This window comes from Trichoplusia ni, chromosome 7, assembly GCF_003590095.1.
Source record: "Trichoplusia ni isolate ovarian cell line Hi5 chromosome 7, tn1, whole genome shotgun sequence".
Lineage (NCBI taxonomy): Eukaryota > Metazoa > Arthropoda > Insecta > Lepidoptera > Noctuidae > Trichoplusia > Trichoplusia ni.
The window spans coordinates 3,652,374-3,672,567 of record NC_039484.1 but is presented as its reverse complement, the minus strand read 5'-3'; the positions used below and the strand labels follow the sequence as shown (position 1 = coordinate 3,672,567).

Genomic DNA, 20,194 nt, shown 5'->3' with positions numbered 1-20,194 from the left:
GTTGGAGCCAATAAATTGGGTGGAATGTGTGTTATCCTGTAGAATCAACTTAAACGTTATTGTTGAAAAATGTCTTATATTGATCGCTTATTAAATGACCGTCTAACACAAAAATATAAATGACATTATTATGATTTTGGGGTGTAATGCAATTGATTAGTTGACGATTTCCATTTACGATAAACCTAAATCTGTAAGTTTGATAAGGACGTTTCTCTTTTTATTTCTTTGCTTTAAATGTTGCCAATTTATCATCAAAGGAATTCCCAAACATTTTGATATTGCATAAGATATAATACACCTTCATTATCGGCTAGCAGATTAATAGGGACGACGACTGGGTATTAAAGGAAAATATCTAATTAGTCCCTCAGTTAGATAATTGAAAAGTATGAGACACGTATTTTTTTTTTTTTAAAAAAAAACTAGAATTGACAAAGATCAACTGCTTTAAAGTTTAGCAGAGGGGGCTTGTGCCGTTAAGATAGAGTAAAATTTATACTCAATCGTGACGTCACGCGTAAGTTTAATTCACTGTAATTTGGTCAATTTTTGTTTGCGGGACAAATAAAAAAATACGTATCCATTATTATACAGAACACTACAAGACGGACACTGCAAAAAAAAATTGTCGTCATCCCTATTGCCAACCAATAGGAGTACCTGTTGAAGCACGGAATATAAAAAAGAGCGTGAGCTTAAGTACAAATACACGAATACCATGCAATAGTAGATATACCTATTCTCCAAATATAATGGTCTAACTGCCAGACTTGACTTAAGAGAAAGTTAACTTTTAATTAAGAAAGTGCCATTTGAATATTTCCCCGTTATTTATTCTAGACTAAGCATAAAAATTAATGCTACAGCGATTTGCTTTGGTCATTTGTAACTGACCTGCTTAATTAATCGTTTAATCTTAATACTTTAAGAAGTGAAGTTATTGCTGGGACGATTTATTAAAGGCCGGAACCAGTAAACTGATTCAGGGTTGATGTGATAATTATAATTATATATATAACTAGCTGTTGCCCGCGACTTCGTTCCCGTGGGTAGAAGAAGATATAAGTTACGATTTATACCCGTCCTGTTTTTTTCACATTTTCCATTGTATCTTCGCACCTATTAGTCGCAGCGTGATGGTTTATAGCCTAAAGCCTTCCTCGATTAATGGTATATTCAACACAAAAAGAATTTTTCAATTTGGACCAGTAGTTCCTGAGATTAGCGCGTTCAAACAAACAAACAAACAAACAAACTCTCCAGCTTTATATATTAGTATAGATATAGATTTGGAAATTGTGTAACAAAATTCTAGGATTGTTATTTTCAGACGGCTTGGATATGAATAGCCAATCGTATTTATTTTAATTTTGGTCATAAAAATACGCCAACGTCACAGCGATACGTTGAATTTGCACCGACTACGAACATCCCCGTCCTGTCTCCCTGTATCTAAGCGGCTAAATAATTTGCTTCGTTCGTCATACCCGGCATCTAATCCTCACACCTATTTACATTAGAGTTAGTTATCCAGATTTCTGCGATCACATTTTTAAAGGTAAATTTTCTTAAAAAACTACGCCCAATAAACAATTTTTTTTTGTCATTCTTCGCTGAAAAGTACTCCATTGGTAGCATAAATAAATATACTAAAATCATTTATTCGAGAAATTGTTTACAATAATAAGACGTGTGACCGATACGCAGCTGTTTAAATATTAACTTTTCATATCCAATTAGTTTATGTTAATATTTATTTTACTTATTTTGTTTGACAACAGAAATCAGTAGTTTGTGTCTTTAATATCTTAGTGAAAAAAGATCTAGGAGAAAACAGAAAAAACAAATTTGTCTGTTCTTCAACCCTATCCAATATAAGACATAAATTCAGAGAATAATAATTCGAAGTTCGGATTCAAGAATGACTTTTTCATTAAAATGTGTGATCATTATCTCGACATGCCTATTACAAAATAAACTTTGCCTTTCACGAATACACACAATTGTTTAGAGTGCACAGATCAAAAACAATCAAGAGTCTGAATCCATGTTACTTCTATACTTTCGTCTAGAACACACTAGCGCCATCTAGTTCATTAATTACAGAATCATTGATAGGTGTTATGAGGTAACTTTTATTATTGTCTTGCTCTTAAGATTTGCTCTTATCAAGTTGTGACAATGAAAGTGAGCTATTTATTTGACAAGAGGTTATTGAAATACATTAGTCCTACTAATATTATAAACGTGAAAGTTCGTATGTATGGATGTTTGTTCCTCTTTCAAACAAAAACCACTGAACGGGTTAAGACGAAACGTGGTACACAGATGGATTATTACCACGGAACATTAGCTGTAATAGATCCGAACCAAGCATCGCTAATTATTCACTTACACTATTTTATCTAAGCTTTTATGTAATTTAATAATTTGTTGTTTATTAAGTTTCTGCCTTAAGGTCCATCGCTTTCTCATTCTGTCGTTGAACCACAAAGAATCATTAAGCCTTATAATTAATACTTTACGTCATTTGTATTTGTTTCTAGCCCATAAATCAGCTTTATAGATAGTTTCGTAGAAGTCTCTATAAATAAATCATGTATTTCTTGGAATCGTTGCGAAATAGTAGTGGCCCAGTTTTTGGGGATCTATTCTTGGTGTAAGTGATGCAAGAGGTTTGAATGGAAATCAATGATGTTGTATGTTTAAAGGAGATGCGTGACCATAGAAATCAATATTGTCAAAAATTGATTGTTTCCAAAATGATGTTTCATCTGAATTTTAATTTTTGAACAGATGGCGATGGTAGGAAGGTTAATTTTCTGTCTTAAAAGGATAAAGTTGTTCATCACTTTTTTATCGGAATATAAAATATGGATACCCATACCTATACTTATATAAAAGTTAAGGATACAAAATAAGACCTTATAATCACAGCTAGTAGGATTCTAAAATAATGTATATTTCTTCGGCCAGTCTAATTTGACTACGGTCAAAATTCAGAGGCCAATATACATTAAAATGTATAATATAAAAATTTCATTTCCTTAGTTTAATATCTAGAACAAAACTGTCGGAAACAAATCAAGGTCACAGCGACCTCGTAAATTTGCCTCGTATGAAGTAGTGCATTAAAAACGCATTACATACAGAAATTTGGCGCTGATTAGCAATTTTCGAACCGAGTTTTGTTTATAAACCAATTATACCTATGTAAAGTATAATTTATCAGACTTTTATTATTTATTTTCATTTTGAATATGGCTATTGGCTGATATTGTTAACGTTTGATGGTAAGTCGAATAGAGAATGTGTTAGAGCAAAGCACAGTCGCACGGATAGCCGAGTGGTTGAGGTCACCACCCAAACCCACTTATCGCGACGTATCGCGGGTTCGATCCCCGCATTGGTCAAGCATTTTTGTGATCCACCTATTTTTGATCTGAGACTGTGTGTCATTTAACGGGTAACTAGAATGACACAAGAATTTAATTTCTTAATACATGAGTCGATTTAACAAACAAAAATATTTCGACGATCTTTTTTTAATACAAGATTTTTCATAAACACCTGAGTAACATCTTCCTCAAGCCATCAAGTGTCGTCATTTTACCTTAAGATTACCACATAATTCCTAAAACATCTTAATTAATAGCATAAATGCAGTGTTAACGGTACGATACTATGTTGTGACGTCACACACAGCTGAGATTGCGAAACATGTACGATCTACATGTTTCCTGTCCGACTGCGATCACATCGCTCGCTCTATTTATATTTCATATCGATAAATAAATCACTTTAATCGCTTCTTGACAATCGATCAGTGTTTTATACTTTTCTCTCGGATGTGGATGTTGGTTTTCAAGACTGTGATAGTCTGTACTTATTTGTCTTCATGTGAATTGAACGAAATCGATAGATTTTATGAAATTGAAGAGGATTTGAAAGAAGTGCGACATCATGGAGAATCACAAGGCACTTGAAATTGAAATCAATGTAATCTAAAAGCGGAGTCTTTTTTATTCGATATCTTTATCGTTATTTTATCGATACCTAACCTACCTACCTGACGTATAAAAATTCCTTCTAGAAACAGTTTTTTTTTTGCTGTAGCCACATTTCGTAGTACCTACGGCATTAAACTAGCGAAGGACAGATTAGTGGTAAAAAGAAATACCTTTCTCGGAAATATTGAATCTGAAATCCTTACTTCCAGTTTGGGTGATTGCAAGGAGTGTAATAAACACAATTATAGCTCGAAAAAAAAGCCTTAAAGGCATTTTAGAGGCTCTTACGTAAAATATGAGCCTAATTGAGCAGTTAGCAATCCTATGGCTCTGTCTATGCTAAGGAAGGACAGGATTATTTTCGATGAACTAGGGATGAGGCGGAACTATCCGCCTTGAAAAACAGATACCCGACATTAACTGACCCTGACTGCATCCTTGTGTGATCCAATGTGAGAACAGTGGTTTGTGCTAGGTGAAAGTATTTGTTTTAAATATATCATTATGTTTACCAGCTGTCTAGTATCCATGATCTCTAAGCTTCACTCAGTTTGACACTAGATGGCGTCATGTTTCATACAACATGTATAAAATAATAAAACCTATTACACAAGTCTTAAACAAATAAACCAATGTCTACACTGACCTTAAAACATTGAAAAGAAGATCACCCATTACATCATTATCTGTCACTACACTTTTACTTGAAGAATATGTAAATACATACATGCATATGTATGAGTTATTGTCAATGTATATACTTATTGTTCCTGCAGATAAATACTTATGCTAATTTGTCAGTTTATGTAGAGCACTTTGAATGGATGTCTTGGTTTGCTTAGAACAGTGTTTTATATGTTTTGTAAGATTTTATCTTTTCTAATCAATCAATTGACCCATTTTCGCTGTCCACTGCTGGACATTTTCCTCAACTCCAGTTTCACCGATATATATTTTCTAATTTAAGGAATTTAAATATTTTATAGTGTACTAGCTATCCTGGCGAACTACGTACCCCCTGACAGTTGATGACCACAATGCAGACAAAAAAACCAATTTTTTTGTAACTTTTCTAATTTTAATTATCTTTTAAACCTTTCCTGGATTTTCACGAATATTTCAATACTAAAATAATCCAAATCGGTTCAGCCGTTCTCGACTTTTAGTCAGACAACGAACAGCAATTCATTTTTTTTTAACTATATTAGCAAGTCTTCACAGGGGCTTTTATCAAAAATTAGGTATTTGTCAGGTCTATAGAGCGCGTCAGATAGATTTCCAAAAAATATCGAATAAATGTTTTTCCTTTTATAGCGTAAACAATCAATTAAGGTAAATCTGGAGATTTGATTGTCGTAAAGCCTATTCTCACACTTCATAAACTCTATGCCAGTGTACGCAAATAAATCCTAACTATAGGCTGGTAAATTGTGTGTAGTCTTCTGGGGCTCTAAATAAACAGTGATAAAACAAAGTACAATCGCGTTCACTAGTAAATTGGCACTGTTTGGAGACATTGAAATGAAATGAAATGAAATGAAAAAATGCTATTCATGAATCTAAATCTTAATACCATCATTGAATGATAGCTATCACAATTTTTACACTTTGCGCACAGTGGTATAAGTCACCACGCCAAACTCACTGAGATCGTGTTGCAGTTTGGATCCCCGCGTAGGATAAGCTTTTGTATCCACGAATGCTTGTTGTTTGTCTGAGTGTCTTGTGATATGCCTGGGACTTAAGTTCGGAGCGTGGGAGTGGAAAGAAAAAAATATTTTTTTAAGCCTGCAAAGTGAGATAATAGTGTTCTCAACTGTACTTACAAACAGCAACAATTATCAATTGTTAAACAATGTTAATAGTGCATCTCTCCGGAGACCGTTCCTATATCACATAATAATATAATACTAATTAGTTCCTTATTCCAAAGATATTAGTTGCATCAGTTTGGAGCGAGCGCGTGAGTTGAAAGATAATTGTGTTAATTAGTTAATTGTTATGTTATTTATTTGTAAAGGACTTAAATGTGTTTTTCTTTTGTTTTGTGAGTGTCTAGTTTGTGAAGGGATTTTTAAAGCTTATGGTAAATAAAATGTAAGTGGGTTGAGAATTTTATTCCAGTTTGTGATAAACCTTGTTATATCAATTTTCCCAAAACGCTTTCTATTCAAGAAGGTAATGTTGGGTTTAATAAAAGATTAAAGTTGATTATAATTTCAGGAGCTTTTGTGTATTTCTCAACATATTATGGTAATTATTTTAGTTTGGCTGTTTCCGCTACAAATTGATCGAAAGAACCCAGGGAAACATACAATTGGAATAAAAAAAACATATATGTTAATCTAGGTTGTAAACTATCAGTGTTCCAAATTTCGTCCCAATCCGTTCAGTGGTTTTTGCGTGAAAGAGTGACAAACATAGCATACATACCATTTGTGTTGTTTCATACATACTTTCGCATTTGTTATATTAGTGGTATTATACATCAAAAATTTAATTTGTAATTTGGCCTCTTTCATCCTCTAACATGCTTCAATCATATGATCATTTCGAAATACGATCACTACAATTAAACTGCCTTTCGTTTTTTTGCTGACGATTCAAATAAGACTATAAAATATCTAGTGTATTATTTACACGCTATTATTTATACTGTTGCAATGTTCTTTTTATTAAAACCTTTTTTTCTATTTGATTAGACATAATTACTGGGTCTGGTTAGACCGGAAGAGCTGTAGCAAATTGGGAGAAGTCTTTGTTTTATAGTAGACCAATATAATATAAGTTGATAGCTAGGAACGAAATGTAGTTTCCATACATTTTTACTATACATGTATGGGCTATAAGAGCTGATGACAATACCTTCGGATTATATCGGTCTCAGCAATTTTTTTTGCAAATTACCTGTTCGTATTTTTTTCCTTGATAATATGTCACTTTATTCTCAGAATTATCAAATTGTTCGTGTCAATACCTATTAAATCTTTAATATGTTATTTATGTTCTAGCTCATTGTCTATAGGGTATTTACCGGTGATTTCTTGTTATAAGAATAATTCTTTGTTTTCTTAAAATGTAGGTACATAGAATTGGTCGTTATTAATTAAAAAAAAATATACATTTGGTCCTTTTGAGACATGTAAATGTTTGTGCAAATAACCTACCTTACCTAATATTAATTTATAATTACTTATGTAATGACGGTTTACTCACTCGTGTTTATCGGGAGAGCCCGACTAGTTTCAGACCCAACCAATGTCCTTAATCATGAGCTGACGCGGCGAGGTAGCGAGTCCAACTTGTCACACAAGCTGTCTATGCCGCGTAAAATAAAATGCGCATGAGCGAACTGTTGCAGTTGTAAACTAAATAATTATAAATCCGCCTTACGACCAATTTGTTATATTTATTATTTAAACAGTACAAATAATTATCTATCTTAAAAAATTACAGCCTGTTCAACAAACTCTACAAACGACTTTATGAAATGTCATTCTTCAATGTCCATATTTTGTATCCACGTGACAGTGACAGATACAGCATGTTACTTAAGGCCAATTTTTATCTAAGTGACATTAAATACAACGGTTGCCATCGTCGTTCTGTCTGCAGTACAGTCTAGACAAAACCAGTTAGACCTGTATACATGTCTCACCAGCATTACAATATCTAAGTGCACCTCGTTTTCACAATTCACGGTTGACATAGAGTTAATCAAACCGCGAAGTAATGCGTAAAATTAATTTTATAACAGCGCGTTGTTTTTGGACATTATTTCTGGTTACGATAAATGGAATATCCGTTATTTAACATATAAATTACGTTTTTAAATACAATATTTATAAAATTACAGTTAATTATTATTGTTATTGCAAGGAATGTTTCACTGTTGGACAAAGGGTTGCCCACTCTTCTTATCCCGCGATTTGGTCAATCACGGGAATTCAGGAAGGGCTCAAGTTTATTGAAAATGAATCCAGGATATCCGGCTTTCTCGTCTCTCTCTCCTTCATCCGCCTTTGTCATTATTTTGCCTGATAAAAATCGGTCCAGCATTTGTTGAGATTTGTAGACCCCTGGCCTTTTTTGATATGATTTCTGCGCAAAATGAACGAGATTCATCAATCTCAACCAAAAATTATATCATTTATTTTCCCAGCAGTAGGACGCAATTGTCTAGAGAGAAAAAAGTCATTCTTTAATTTAGGCTGTTAATGTGTTCTGAATAGGCTAGTTGCCACTATTTTTATTATTTTATAGAACGGTTCATTACGATTATATTACCCAACAAAAAATATTAATTTTTTTTGAATATATTCTAATTTTAGAAACATATTTTCGCTATGCAGCCAAAAACGCTGTCCGCCATGATGGTCTATTAATTATCTGTGCCGTGACGTGACTCTTCTTGTAAACAATACGCGTGACTGTCATAACCTTTTTATCGGAATTCAAACCATGGCTTCGAAAGGATTACATGATAAATATAGTAATGACCACTATTGTATCGTGCGGGAAGAATACATCAATAAAAACCCAGAAAAGTTGTGGATTGAAGTACCCATTGATGAGAATATGCGAAACACCTGGTTAAAAGAGATCCTGTAACGCTGTCCAGTGGAGCTGCAGTGTATTTCTGTGTATTTTTACGTGAATCAATAATTGTCAAAGCGTATAAATGAAAGACCACGAATAACCTGAAACTAGCGTTTGACATTATGTTGTTTACAATACTGGTGACGTAGAAACATGGCGGACGGTGTTTTCAATAAAGAGAAAAAAAGGAAAAATTTAATGGGTTGCAGTTGAATTTTTACAGCAATCCTTTATTAATATTCATTGAAGCTTATATATTTTCGGACCCTTGTACGGAATAATATTTGAATTAAAAGTTATTTCTATAAATGGTGACATGAGGCAACTTGCCTATTGTAAACCAGTTCATCTAACTTGCGACTGATATTTCAAGTGCCAGCCAGATTGTAATTAGTTCATAACAACTTTGTTTACTTTACTGTAGTTAAATGAGGAATTCTCGTTTTAATTTATTTTTATTGTGATTTGAAATTGCATTGTGAATGCATGCTATGTGTATAGCTCTTGTAGGCGAGTTACATTTTTAAATTGCCTTTTCAGTAGAGTTACAAAGCGACGTCTGTTTATAGGGTTATAAATTATTATATAAAAAAAAATCTAAAAACCCACGTGTTTTTAATGTGACTTCATTCAAATTTTATCAATATCGGTCAAGCCGTTTTTATTGTTGTAAATTGCATTGCCATCGGGTTTGAAGCTACCCTGGAAATTTCAGCCTGCTAGCTTCTCGGAAAGTGCCTCGAAATTGAGTTCCAAAAAGCCAGCCAGTACGACAAACAAACAAGTAAAGTGAGTTTATAAAAAGCGTGTTAAACCTGGTTAAATAGCACTTTTTACCCGTTATTAGTAGAAACTATATTAGTAAGGCTTGACGGTCCGTCTGCCACCAGGCTTTTTCTCCTGAACCTTTGCTTAGAAAATTGAAGTTATAAGCCATCTTAGTATGCACTATGGATACCCCATTAAGCTACATATCGATACTTATCGAATAACTGATTGTTTTCCTTGCCTAAATGCATTCGTCAGTCTGCATACCAAATTTCACTGAAGGATAATTTAATTAGTGTTTCCCCTTGGAACAATACAATGAAACGAAAGACAAATACTACATGCTTAATTTATCACTTGCTAAAAACGGTAAAGGAAAACATACTGAGGAAATCAGCACGACTAAATTTTCAAGGGAGTGTAAAGCCATGCCAGAGCCCGGCTTATAAACTCTAACACCGGATTGTGCATCATCCACGCAAAAATAAAGAAATTTATTAACAAGATATTTATAGATATATTAATATAAGGCATCACCAAAACTCTTAACATGTTTAAGCTGGCATAGCTCTCATTTAGAATTAATTTTAGAATGTTTACAAGAACTTCTTGAATTAGATTTCTAAGTCTAAAAATAAAGTTCTGAATGAAGTAAATGAAGAAAATCTAGTATTGAAATATACTTCGGAATCGATCCCGTCTGCATCTGAGGCCCAAGTCAAGTGCCACAAACGAGTTACATTATTGATGCCAATATATTACTGCGTCTGCGCATACATAATGATTGCAGCATCACGTGGGATCGATAACTATTGACGCAGATCTGTTTAAACTACAATAATTTGAGTATTTATTTAAAAGGGAAGAAATGTCTGATGACGAACATTTTATGTGTGATACTAAAATAGATGAATGAAATCAGAAATTCAATGCTGATGAACGCTGTTCACGTCAAAACTGTATGCCGTTGAAGTTTCAGTAGTATGTGAACCGAAGTACCCCCATTACTACCAAAAAGCAGAACGATGCGAACTCCGCTTTACCTGCTTTTGCTTCTGGAAGTACTAAATGACAGCCGAAGATAGATCTCAATGGCGTGCAATTGGGAGGCCCATGTCCAGCAGAGAACGAATATGGGCTGATGACGAAGATGAAATGACAGCTATTTCAGGATCAACTATAAATAATCACAAAGATGTCTCATCTGAAGTTCTGAGGTTAAAAATTCAGAATCCCCACCTTTTAAAAGTCGGTTGAAAATGTCGGTTGTTTCAACTCTTTCTAAGGACATGATTCAGTCACGTCGCAGTAATCTAGACGACAGCTGCTCGTCATATCACTCGGCTAGTTAAGTGAATCAACTGGAAATGGTACTTGCTGCAGAGCGATGAATGACTGCCATTTGCATATTGTTTCCGTTCGAGCAATCGTTTTATTGATGCGCTGTATGATTGATATGGAGCTCTAGGAAATACGAGTAATTATTTTGATTGACAAGTTCTGCAATTGAAATAAAAAGAGGGAAATCTATAAAAACCTTTCTGACGGAAATCTGTAGATTGCTATAGGTAACTTTTTTAGGCTTTTGTCTTTAAAAAAAAATAGACCCGCGCTAGGTACTTTCATCCTTGTGTCGCGGGGATATTAGAAACATTCAAGTCACATGTGCGAAGACACAAAGACTTCGACAAGAAGGACAACTTGGACAAGCATTCGTGGATCACACAAATATTTGTCCTATGCGGGGATGAAACCTTCTCTTCTTCAAAAATATTACCTTCATTAATAACACAAATAGGTACCTAACAGCCATTAGCAGTCACATCAAAACGCGTCACGGAAAACTCAAGACTGAAATCCAGACGTCCTAACCGTTGACACCTAGGCTGAAATTATCATACTTTAATATTCAGACAGACATCTTTCCTTCATGGATATATGCGAGTTGACTGATGGTGTTCAATAATTTCTGTGACCTTTCGTACGAGGAAGGGAACCGCTTTGTCTAAATGTGTTTTGAATTTTAATTTGTTAGGGATGTAGAGATCCGTGAGCGTAACCGAAAGTATTGAATATCCGAAATAAAAATAGCCGAAATCATAAAAAGGTAGAATGATTTCCTTAGACTTAGAAGAAGAATAATTTCAGACAGAAATTTAAATAAAAATCGGCCATATTTAAAGAAGAATCCAATTTTCTAGCTAGACAGCTAGTCTAGCTAGAAAATGATTGATTGTGTTTTTTTCATTTTAGCTTAAAATATTTTACCTTTGTATTATCAAAAACCATACAAAAGAATCAATTAACTACAAATCTCTTTAAATATCCGAAACCGTAACCGAAACTAGTACAACGACATCCACATATCCGAATCCAAAACCAAATCCGTAATTGCACATCCTTATTGTGTACGCTATAGTCCTTGTTTTAGGCTACCTGATTTAATTATCTAGATAGTCGTAAATAGTCAAATCATTTCGTGTTTTGCTTTATTGATTGTTGCTAATTATTTGATGACTTTCCTTAATGGTGTGACACTGAATGATTGATTTGATTGTCTGTCTGTCTGTCTGTCTGTCTGTCTGTCTGTATGAACTGACTTATATTCTACGGGTTATAAGGATAATTATTGTGTTGATTAAGATTTATTGTTTCAGCTATGTATAATTAAGTCGTTTCTGTGAATACAGTAGACCTTTGTAAATGTCTGTCAGATTGTCAACAGGCTGTATCTCATGTATCCTGATAGCTAGACCGTGAAAATTTTCTCAGATTATATATTTCGATTGCTGCTATTGAAACAATAAACCTGGCTACAGTCTTGCCAAATTTGTAAATAAAAGTATTTTCTGGAAGAAAATATGAATTTATGTAAGTTATCTTCTCAACATAAAGTCAAGAGGACTTTAAAATGCCCTTACTCTTATCATCATCATCGGTAAAATGTTCAATTACCGTTTTTATGACAGCGATAATCCTTTAAAAATAAATATTATTAAAATTTGTACGGGCGTGTACTCCTTGGGAATTTTAACATCAACTCTTTGCCAAAGGAGTTTTAAATGCGGACAACATCACATATGTTCTGAACCCAAAGTAAGTTGCTAAAGCACTTGTGTTATGGAATTCAGATAGGTCGTCAAAATTGCTTTAAAGTTGTATTAGAGAAAACGAGAGTGAAACTTGATGGTCAGCAGACAGATTTGCGCATGGGCACAACTAGTGCCTCGCAAAGGATAAAGTATAATGGGTAATTGAACGCTCGTAAGGGGAAGACGGTGTTTGTCTCCGTTGTCGTACGATACGTCATACGCTATTCGGTCATGACTGACATTTTTTTCTGTTTTTTTTTTATTCTTAATACACGGGGGCGTGTCGGGAATAGATAATTAAAAGAAATATTACAAAAAATTAAAAATTTCTAGTTTTTTTTTCTTCTTTTTTTGTAAGGTTAACACTTGCACATTTTTCATATGTGACATATAATGTTGAGGCACATAAGTATCGAAAATCTAATTATTTGCAATTTTAAGCTTTCGCGAACAATAAAATTGATAACCTGGGCTATATATAAATTTATCGTAATAACTTAAGTTCTTATTTATAATAACAAATGTCCTGGGTATAGGTTCTTCATCACCATAGGTACCAGTTTTAAATACACTACAACTATGGGTGGAAACTTTTAAGTGGCTTTAGTTTCGATATAAAATTTTCATTCTTTGTTAGTTTTCTAATATAATAAATAAAAATATCGAAATCAAAAGTTGTAGCTGGTGTCCAAACCCTTTTAAAACGGTACTGGTTAACCTGACACATAAATTGTCTTGATAAATCTTTTGCTAAATTTGAAGAGGAATCAATGTGTTACACTCTTATTATGCACAGCAATGTACTAACTAGGTTCAAGAGTTTTGTCAAAAGTCTGTTTAATATGAAAGATATAAAAAATAATAGAAAAACTGAACGAATTTAGTTAAAGTTTTCGTCCATAGAGAGTAAAATAATATATGTGAACTTAATATAAAATTAATGTAAAATAAAGAATATGAATAATATGTACAATATTTTATACCCGCCTACTCTACTACCTACTGAACATTACTGTAAAATAAAGTATAATTTTCTACTCACACTTATTTAGTAATTCTCGTATCGAACGTAACAATGGACTCGCACATAACTATCTCAGTCACGGCCAACGATACTTCCGTGACTGATTGTACCTCTTCACTCGGCTGACAGACATGCTCCTTAGATGACGGGCTTTATGGGGTCAGCAGGTGTGTAGGTGACCTAAAATAAAGATACAAGATGGAATAAATTTTGACAGAATTTTAAGAGAATTGGTTGGTTTTTGATCAATTAATCATAGTCGTGACAGTAGATTAAACTGTTCAGATTAATTTTAAATCTAGAATTGAAATAAGACGATAAGCATTGATTAAGCATTTGTTTTTTATTTTTGATTAATATAGTACGGTACCGGGGGTCTTTAGTCTAAACGGCCCAAAGCGAATGGACCGCGGTCCGTTCGAACGTAACCAAAAACAGTCTCAAGTTACCATTCTCCCCCAAGAGAATATAATTTTGGAATAGATAGAGTTTATTCAACGTTACGAAAGTTTCAGACAAAGGTTTTATCACAAATTAACCTCATTTAGAGTAGAACCATTTTCGTTCCAAATGTACGAAATCATGTCTTAAACTCCATAAAAATCATACACTTCATTTCAAGTAGTCCTTTTTCTACTTTTTAAACCATTCTCTACCACTCCTTACAACCGCTCTCTAAAAGTTAACATCAATACCTCCTCTGCCGGTTTCTCTAAAGATATCATCTCGACATCTCGCGTGTCCACCAACGTCCTGTTTCCCCGGTTGACTCATATTCCCGACACGAATACTTCCGCAAATTACTCTCGCAGTGCCATTGTCACTTAAATGATGTTGAGTCATTGACACTCTGTTTTATCAAACTTGAGGATGAGAATTTGATTTCAAAATGACTATTGTCTCAAGATGAGTTCACAGCAATGTAAACCCTATGCCTTAAAAATTTTGGCTCACTGGGATCGAAAATTAGTTTACCCCATTGTTGGTGCTTGCATGCTCGTATCGAACGGAAAATACTTCTCTAATCCTTGTCCTATTAACTATCTTTTACACCATCAAAATCAGCTGATCTGGTTTCTTGTGGGACTCTTCTTTCTTTTCCTCAATTTGAATTATCAAATTACTTCCGCTCTCGATTGAGCCGAAAGGGATGCAAGACTTTTACTGACTAAGACCCACCCATGTTCCTTCTTTTGGCCCTGGAGTACCGAAACTGCGGTAACCCTTTAAACCCGACCCAACCTAAAGTAAATCCCTTGATCTTGTTTACAGCTTTTCCACAAATGCTAGTCAGTGTGTCGACAGTCACTTTACGAAGTTTTATGCTCATCTTAATAAATTACTGCAGAATATACAACTACATAAATTAGCATGTCTACACAGGAAAATGTAACCTTTTAAAAATGTCACAATATCGGAAATCCATTAGTTTCCTTATATGAAACAATTTAAGAGATAATAGATACAAAACCGTTTAATTGCTCATTACTGTCAATAATCGTTGTTTCCTTCGCAATACGTTTCTGTGATTTTATTATCTATTCTGTTATTTTAATTTAAGGTAAATTCTTTAAGTGTTGATTGGATTACTTAATTATTGGTATTTAACTCATGGTCGGCTTTAACGAGGAATTCTATTATTAAGTACTTTCCCTAAACAGAATTTATTCTGGATTCGTTTTTTTCTATTTATTTAATATTTTTATGCGTTCTGGTCCACAAAGGACGTAGGCTCAGTGTGCATATCGCCAAGCACAAATATTTTTACATTTTATTTGTAACATTCGATATCAGCAAAATATCTAAAATAAAGTAAAAGACACATTTGTCAAACATTTGTAAATTCTCACCAATAGTATTAAGATTGGTTTTATGAATCCTCTTCTCTGCACGCGCTCTATACCAATATATGGGACCCTTTTAATGTGAGGATGCATTCTCTTCAAAAAATCCTTAGAGTATTGCTGAGACAACTAACGTAGAAGCATGAGTATCAATACAGATAAATTATATCAGTGAGCTTTTCATATCAGTGTACTGCAGTATATCACATTTTACAATTTTATCACTATAATATTTAACAAGTTTAAATGATTATAAGATTACAAAATTTCTCCGCCGAGTATGACGTTAGTGGAATTAATCTTTGTATGACGTGAAGAACGTCATTCATTAGATATAACACGTAGATATTTCATTATTTAAACCTTATCATTTTTGACATCAATAGTACTTTTTTTTAGATGGGAATTCATCAAATGACTCCTTCCGCTTTTGGTTGAGCTGAAGGGAGTGTCTGACTTCTATAATCCACCTATGATTCTATCTTTCCTCGTGTACCAGGTCCATGGTGAAGCCTGGTCACCCCTGAAATATGACAAGTCAAGAAGCTTTGGTGTCTCATGAAATCAAATGATTAATAAAATTAATTTTGGAAAAAAATAAAAACCGACTTCAAGACTACACTAACAATATATACAATTGAACTAAAAAGTATAAAATAATATTTTAATTACAAGCCAAAGAACACTAAAGGAAAATCAACGAAATTATTGATACTTATGCATACTATTTACATTTTAAAATCAGTTATTTTTGAGGTCGGTGCCAGTTTTTTATGTGCCAGTACATAAAAAAAAATACAGTCGAATTGAGAACCTCCTCCTTTTTTTGAAGTCGGTTAAAAATAATATTATTATTAATAGTCCGAATGTCTCAATGCTGGCCAAAGGCCACACCACTCTCTCCACTTCTCTATCTTATAAACCGCAAAACATTTAACGGAAATGTAACTTTTTTTTAAACGTTCTGCACCTAAAGGTAACATTGTTGTGACTTAGAAAGACTCTACAATGACTAACGGTTGCCCAACTAGGTTTTGAACAACCAACCTATAGCAATCAAACCCTCCCTAGCAACTAATTTCTGAAAGTCACGAAACTAATTTCACGTGATTTCATTTCTATAGCTGTTACAGAGCAATTATCGAATGATTAGTGTTGTGCATATCGATAAACGCTATTGTTATCGATACCGGAGGACGCACTAACTGTTAGAGCAAACTGTGGTAATGTGTGAGGCAATGATAGTGGCGAGTTTAGTTAGGGTGTGTTCACATAATAATGTAGTTTTGGAAAGAGTTCTCTTAAGTTATTTTTATTTAACCTTTTTTGTATTCGTTGCTGGAGAAAGTACAGTAGGACTAGGAGCTTCACAAACTGTGCCTGTGAGCTCTGAGCAACTTCGTGCTCGATCCAAAAATCAAAATCAAAAAGTTTTTATTTTAAATGGCCGTTTTCCAGGCACTTTTAAAACGTAAGTAGTAATGATAAAAACTCTAGTCGCCCCCTTCCCTTAAAGGAGATCGATTAAATATTGCTAATGTAGAAAACTCTTTAAGATAATACTGTTACAAGAACTCAAATCTATTTAAATCTACATTTTCTGATATAAATTGTTTGGGCGATCCGACACGTATTTTGAAATCTAAATAAATTGTGGTATGCTAATATTTTGGTTTATTATATCGATTGTACCTACCAGGACAGAACACATTTAATATTAAAAACTAATATAATAATTACTATGGTTACTTTAGATATGTATGGTGTTAAATATGTTATATCATAATAAAATATATTTTCCTACCTATCCTTAGAAGAGACTACCAAAAGCCATAAAAAATATAGCTTTAATTACATGATTCTTACCTCAATGGGTTATTAACTAACGAAGACTTCATTAAATTAATTAATTTGTTAAGGAAAGATTTTTAAACATAATAAATCATTTAATGTCTTCATTAAAATAACAAGATGAAGCTTGCAAATAAATCATTGTATTTTATTAGCCTTTTATTAATTCTTATTTAATCAATTTTTACACTCTGGTCTAATAATGATGACCAGGATCTTAATAAATAATGATTATCAACGTGAACAGACATTCATTGATGTAACCCATTATATGTTATTTGACATAAGTATAATAAACACTAATTTCTAGATCAACACGAAACAGAGACAACTTCTTTTTTTAATTTGGCTAAAAATCCTTTGCCTTTCGACCTACCCCATATCCATCTTTCGTAGCCCCAACAAAATTAATAATATCATCACCAACAAACTAAAATAAATAATATACAATAAACACGTCAAACCCCGACTAATAGTTTCTCAATTTACTTAATAACGCCGAGTTTCTTACGCGAGATCAACTCTTGCGCATACAGCACGCGGCTTTAGTTTCAGCTTCAGATGTGCGCGGGAGCGTCGCATCTCATTAGTTGGCCTCACCTGGACGAAGCGGACGCCCGTTAAGTAAACTATATTCCAAAAAAAATACGAAAATATACAAAGTTTTTTGTAATATGTTTACTGTGTGACGAAATTTTTGAGGTGGATTTTTTGACCAGTTTCTTAAAAAAAAATGTTTGGCTTGTTTGGTGTTTTGCAAAATATTTTCAAAATATTTTCGGGTTTTGTGATGTGATTCGGGGCTGATGGAAATTATTTCTAAGTGATAAAGAGTCTTATCATTAAGATGATTGATAAGTCATAAACATTCACAATTATCAATCATTGTCATCTCATTATTTACTATTTTTAGCAAAACCCCAAGATAGGAGAACAGAAAAAATATTATCAAGCAATTAGCTAATTATAGTCATTTTCTAAAATTCACTTGTTTTTTACACTGTAAAACTTATTAAGTAAATTATGGTATAATTAAGGCATTTATTTATCAACATATTTTTCCTTCAACAGTAAAAATAAAACTTCCTCTTACTTTGTTATGTAGAAAAAAGCAAAATAACCTAAAGTAAAAGATATCTTTAATGAGTCCTTAAACAAACAGCCATATCGCTCACACATTTATAAACAAAACTATCAACAAAAGAAATGCATTAAAAGAAATCTTGTATTTACTCTTCAAACTAATACATTTCAATATTAAAGTCCAATAGAAATATTTGACAATTCTATAAATCTGAAATTGATCCCAATTCGATTGTCATCATCTTTGAAATATTTTCGACCAGTTCCGAACCGACAAGCGCGCAAAACTCCCGACTAAAGTTTAAAATACGAATGTGATCACTGATCAGTTTCACTATGAAGTGGAAGAGACAATCCCTCGTCTCCGGGGAAACATCCGAGGATGAGATCGGACACAGCTACTTGAGCACTTTGGTAAGTCCTTCTTGTATCGCAAAACAGCTTTAACACCTTGGATGTCGTAAGTTTTGTCTTCATGTTGCGACTTTAAATACTTCACCTGTAAAGCAAGGGAAGTGTGGGTATATATCTGGAAGAGATTGCTTTATATAAGGCCGCCTTGGTACTTATCATATTTGTTTTTCCTTATGGTGTACAATAAAGCGTATTCTATCTATCTATCTATATTAGACTTTAAACCAAACCTAACTAAATGTATTCTGATCCCATCGGATGTAGATAAATAAGTCGATAGTTATCAGGATCATGGACTATTCTTTAGGCAACATCTATTGATTTAAATATTTTAAGGCATCAGGAATTCAAGTCATCTAATTTAATCAGTCATATTTTAAGGTGTCTCTTGGAGATGCATAAATTAGACTTGAAATGATCCCTATTTGCTCTTTTCTGAAATGAAAACTCTTTGTTGATACTTTCGCTTTTCTTGTAATTTTATGGTAGTTCCAATGTATCTTGGTTACTCTTTCGAGTTATCTACGAGGTTACTCATATATTTTATGTAACAACCATAAATTAATTAAGAAATTGACGTACTTCTTATAAAAATAGTTGACTAAGTAAATTCTGGAGTATTACAGGTAATCGTATTTCTATTTGTTTGGTAAATTCCTTTTGATACGTTATCAAATCTTTTGTGGGTGGTGCATCTTTTATGACGAAATAGCCTTGCGTATTATATTACTTCATTCACTAAAATTTAACGACACCTGGACGTCTACTGCCTCGTCTAAGTCACATTACTCCAGGTGTGAGAAAGTGATGGCGCTCTTTGTCGTGTATTGCGCTGTCACGCTTCCATAACCATGATTACGTTACTTTAAGACATGGTGATAGACTCTCAAAACATCCCAAATTCACTTAATTTGTCTTATTTTCTGTGGATTTCGTCCATGAAAAATGAAAATCGATTAATATTTTAGGGATAGGATGATATTTTTATCCTAGACCTACATGTCCCTTTTTCCCCTTCAAATCTACAATATTCAACATATTCTTGCACTATGTTTGCGAAATCATCACGTCAGTAGTAATACCACCTGCGCATGCGTGACCACCCACCACCTCTATTACTCGCTTCCCTCAGCTGACTACTATTTACTAGCAAAGAATGTTGTTACTCATCCTTATATCAGGATTACGACCTAGACTAGTCTAGGTATTCTAGTAGCTATGACTGTTAGGGCTAAATCATACTGGTGCAGAATTGTAGTATTGAAAATGGCTAAAAAGCTCTCCGTTACTTGGTGAAGGGTAAGCGAATCTGGGTGCTGTCCATTGTGATTTGACATTCAGAAAATGCTACTTAGTATCCCTATTTTGATTTTGTGCCGATTCTTTGGCACTTTTTAACGGCTTGCTCATTTACTTTTATCGAGTCCCAAACGGTGTAACATGTAATGGTTATGTGGCACCAATTTGGGAGTGGATTTTTTCTTTAAGCTAATAACTATGGGTCAT

General features: G+C 33.5%; 1 protein-coding gene across 4 annotated transcripts in view; it reads left to right on the top strand.

Moving 5' to 3' along the window:
• LOC113496238 (chloride channel protein 2) overlaps nucleotides 1-20,194 on the top strand; it is an 81,880-nt gene that overhangs the window by 23,228 nt on the left and 38,458 nt on the right. Inside the window, exons 1-2 of one of the 4 annotated variants that reach the window (XM_026875405.1) lie at nucleotides 17,695-17,815; nucleotides 18,538-18,688. The exons of 1 other annotated variant lie outside the window; for it this stretch is intronic. In XM_026875405.1, the coding sequence (XP_026731206.1) occupies nucleotides 18,611-18,688 (78 nt within the window). In that variant the 5' untranslated portion in view covers nucleotides 17,695-17,815; nucleotides 18,538-18,610. Of the gene's footprint in view, nucleotides 1-17,694; nucleotides 17,894-18,432; nucleotides 18,689-20,194 lie in introns of those variants that run through there. 2 more of the 4 variants (XM_026875403.1, XM_026875404.1) reach the window with 2 other exon arrangements.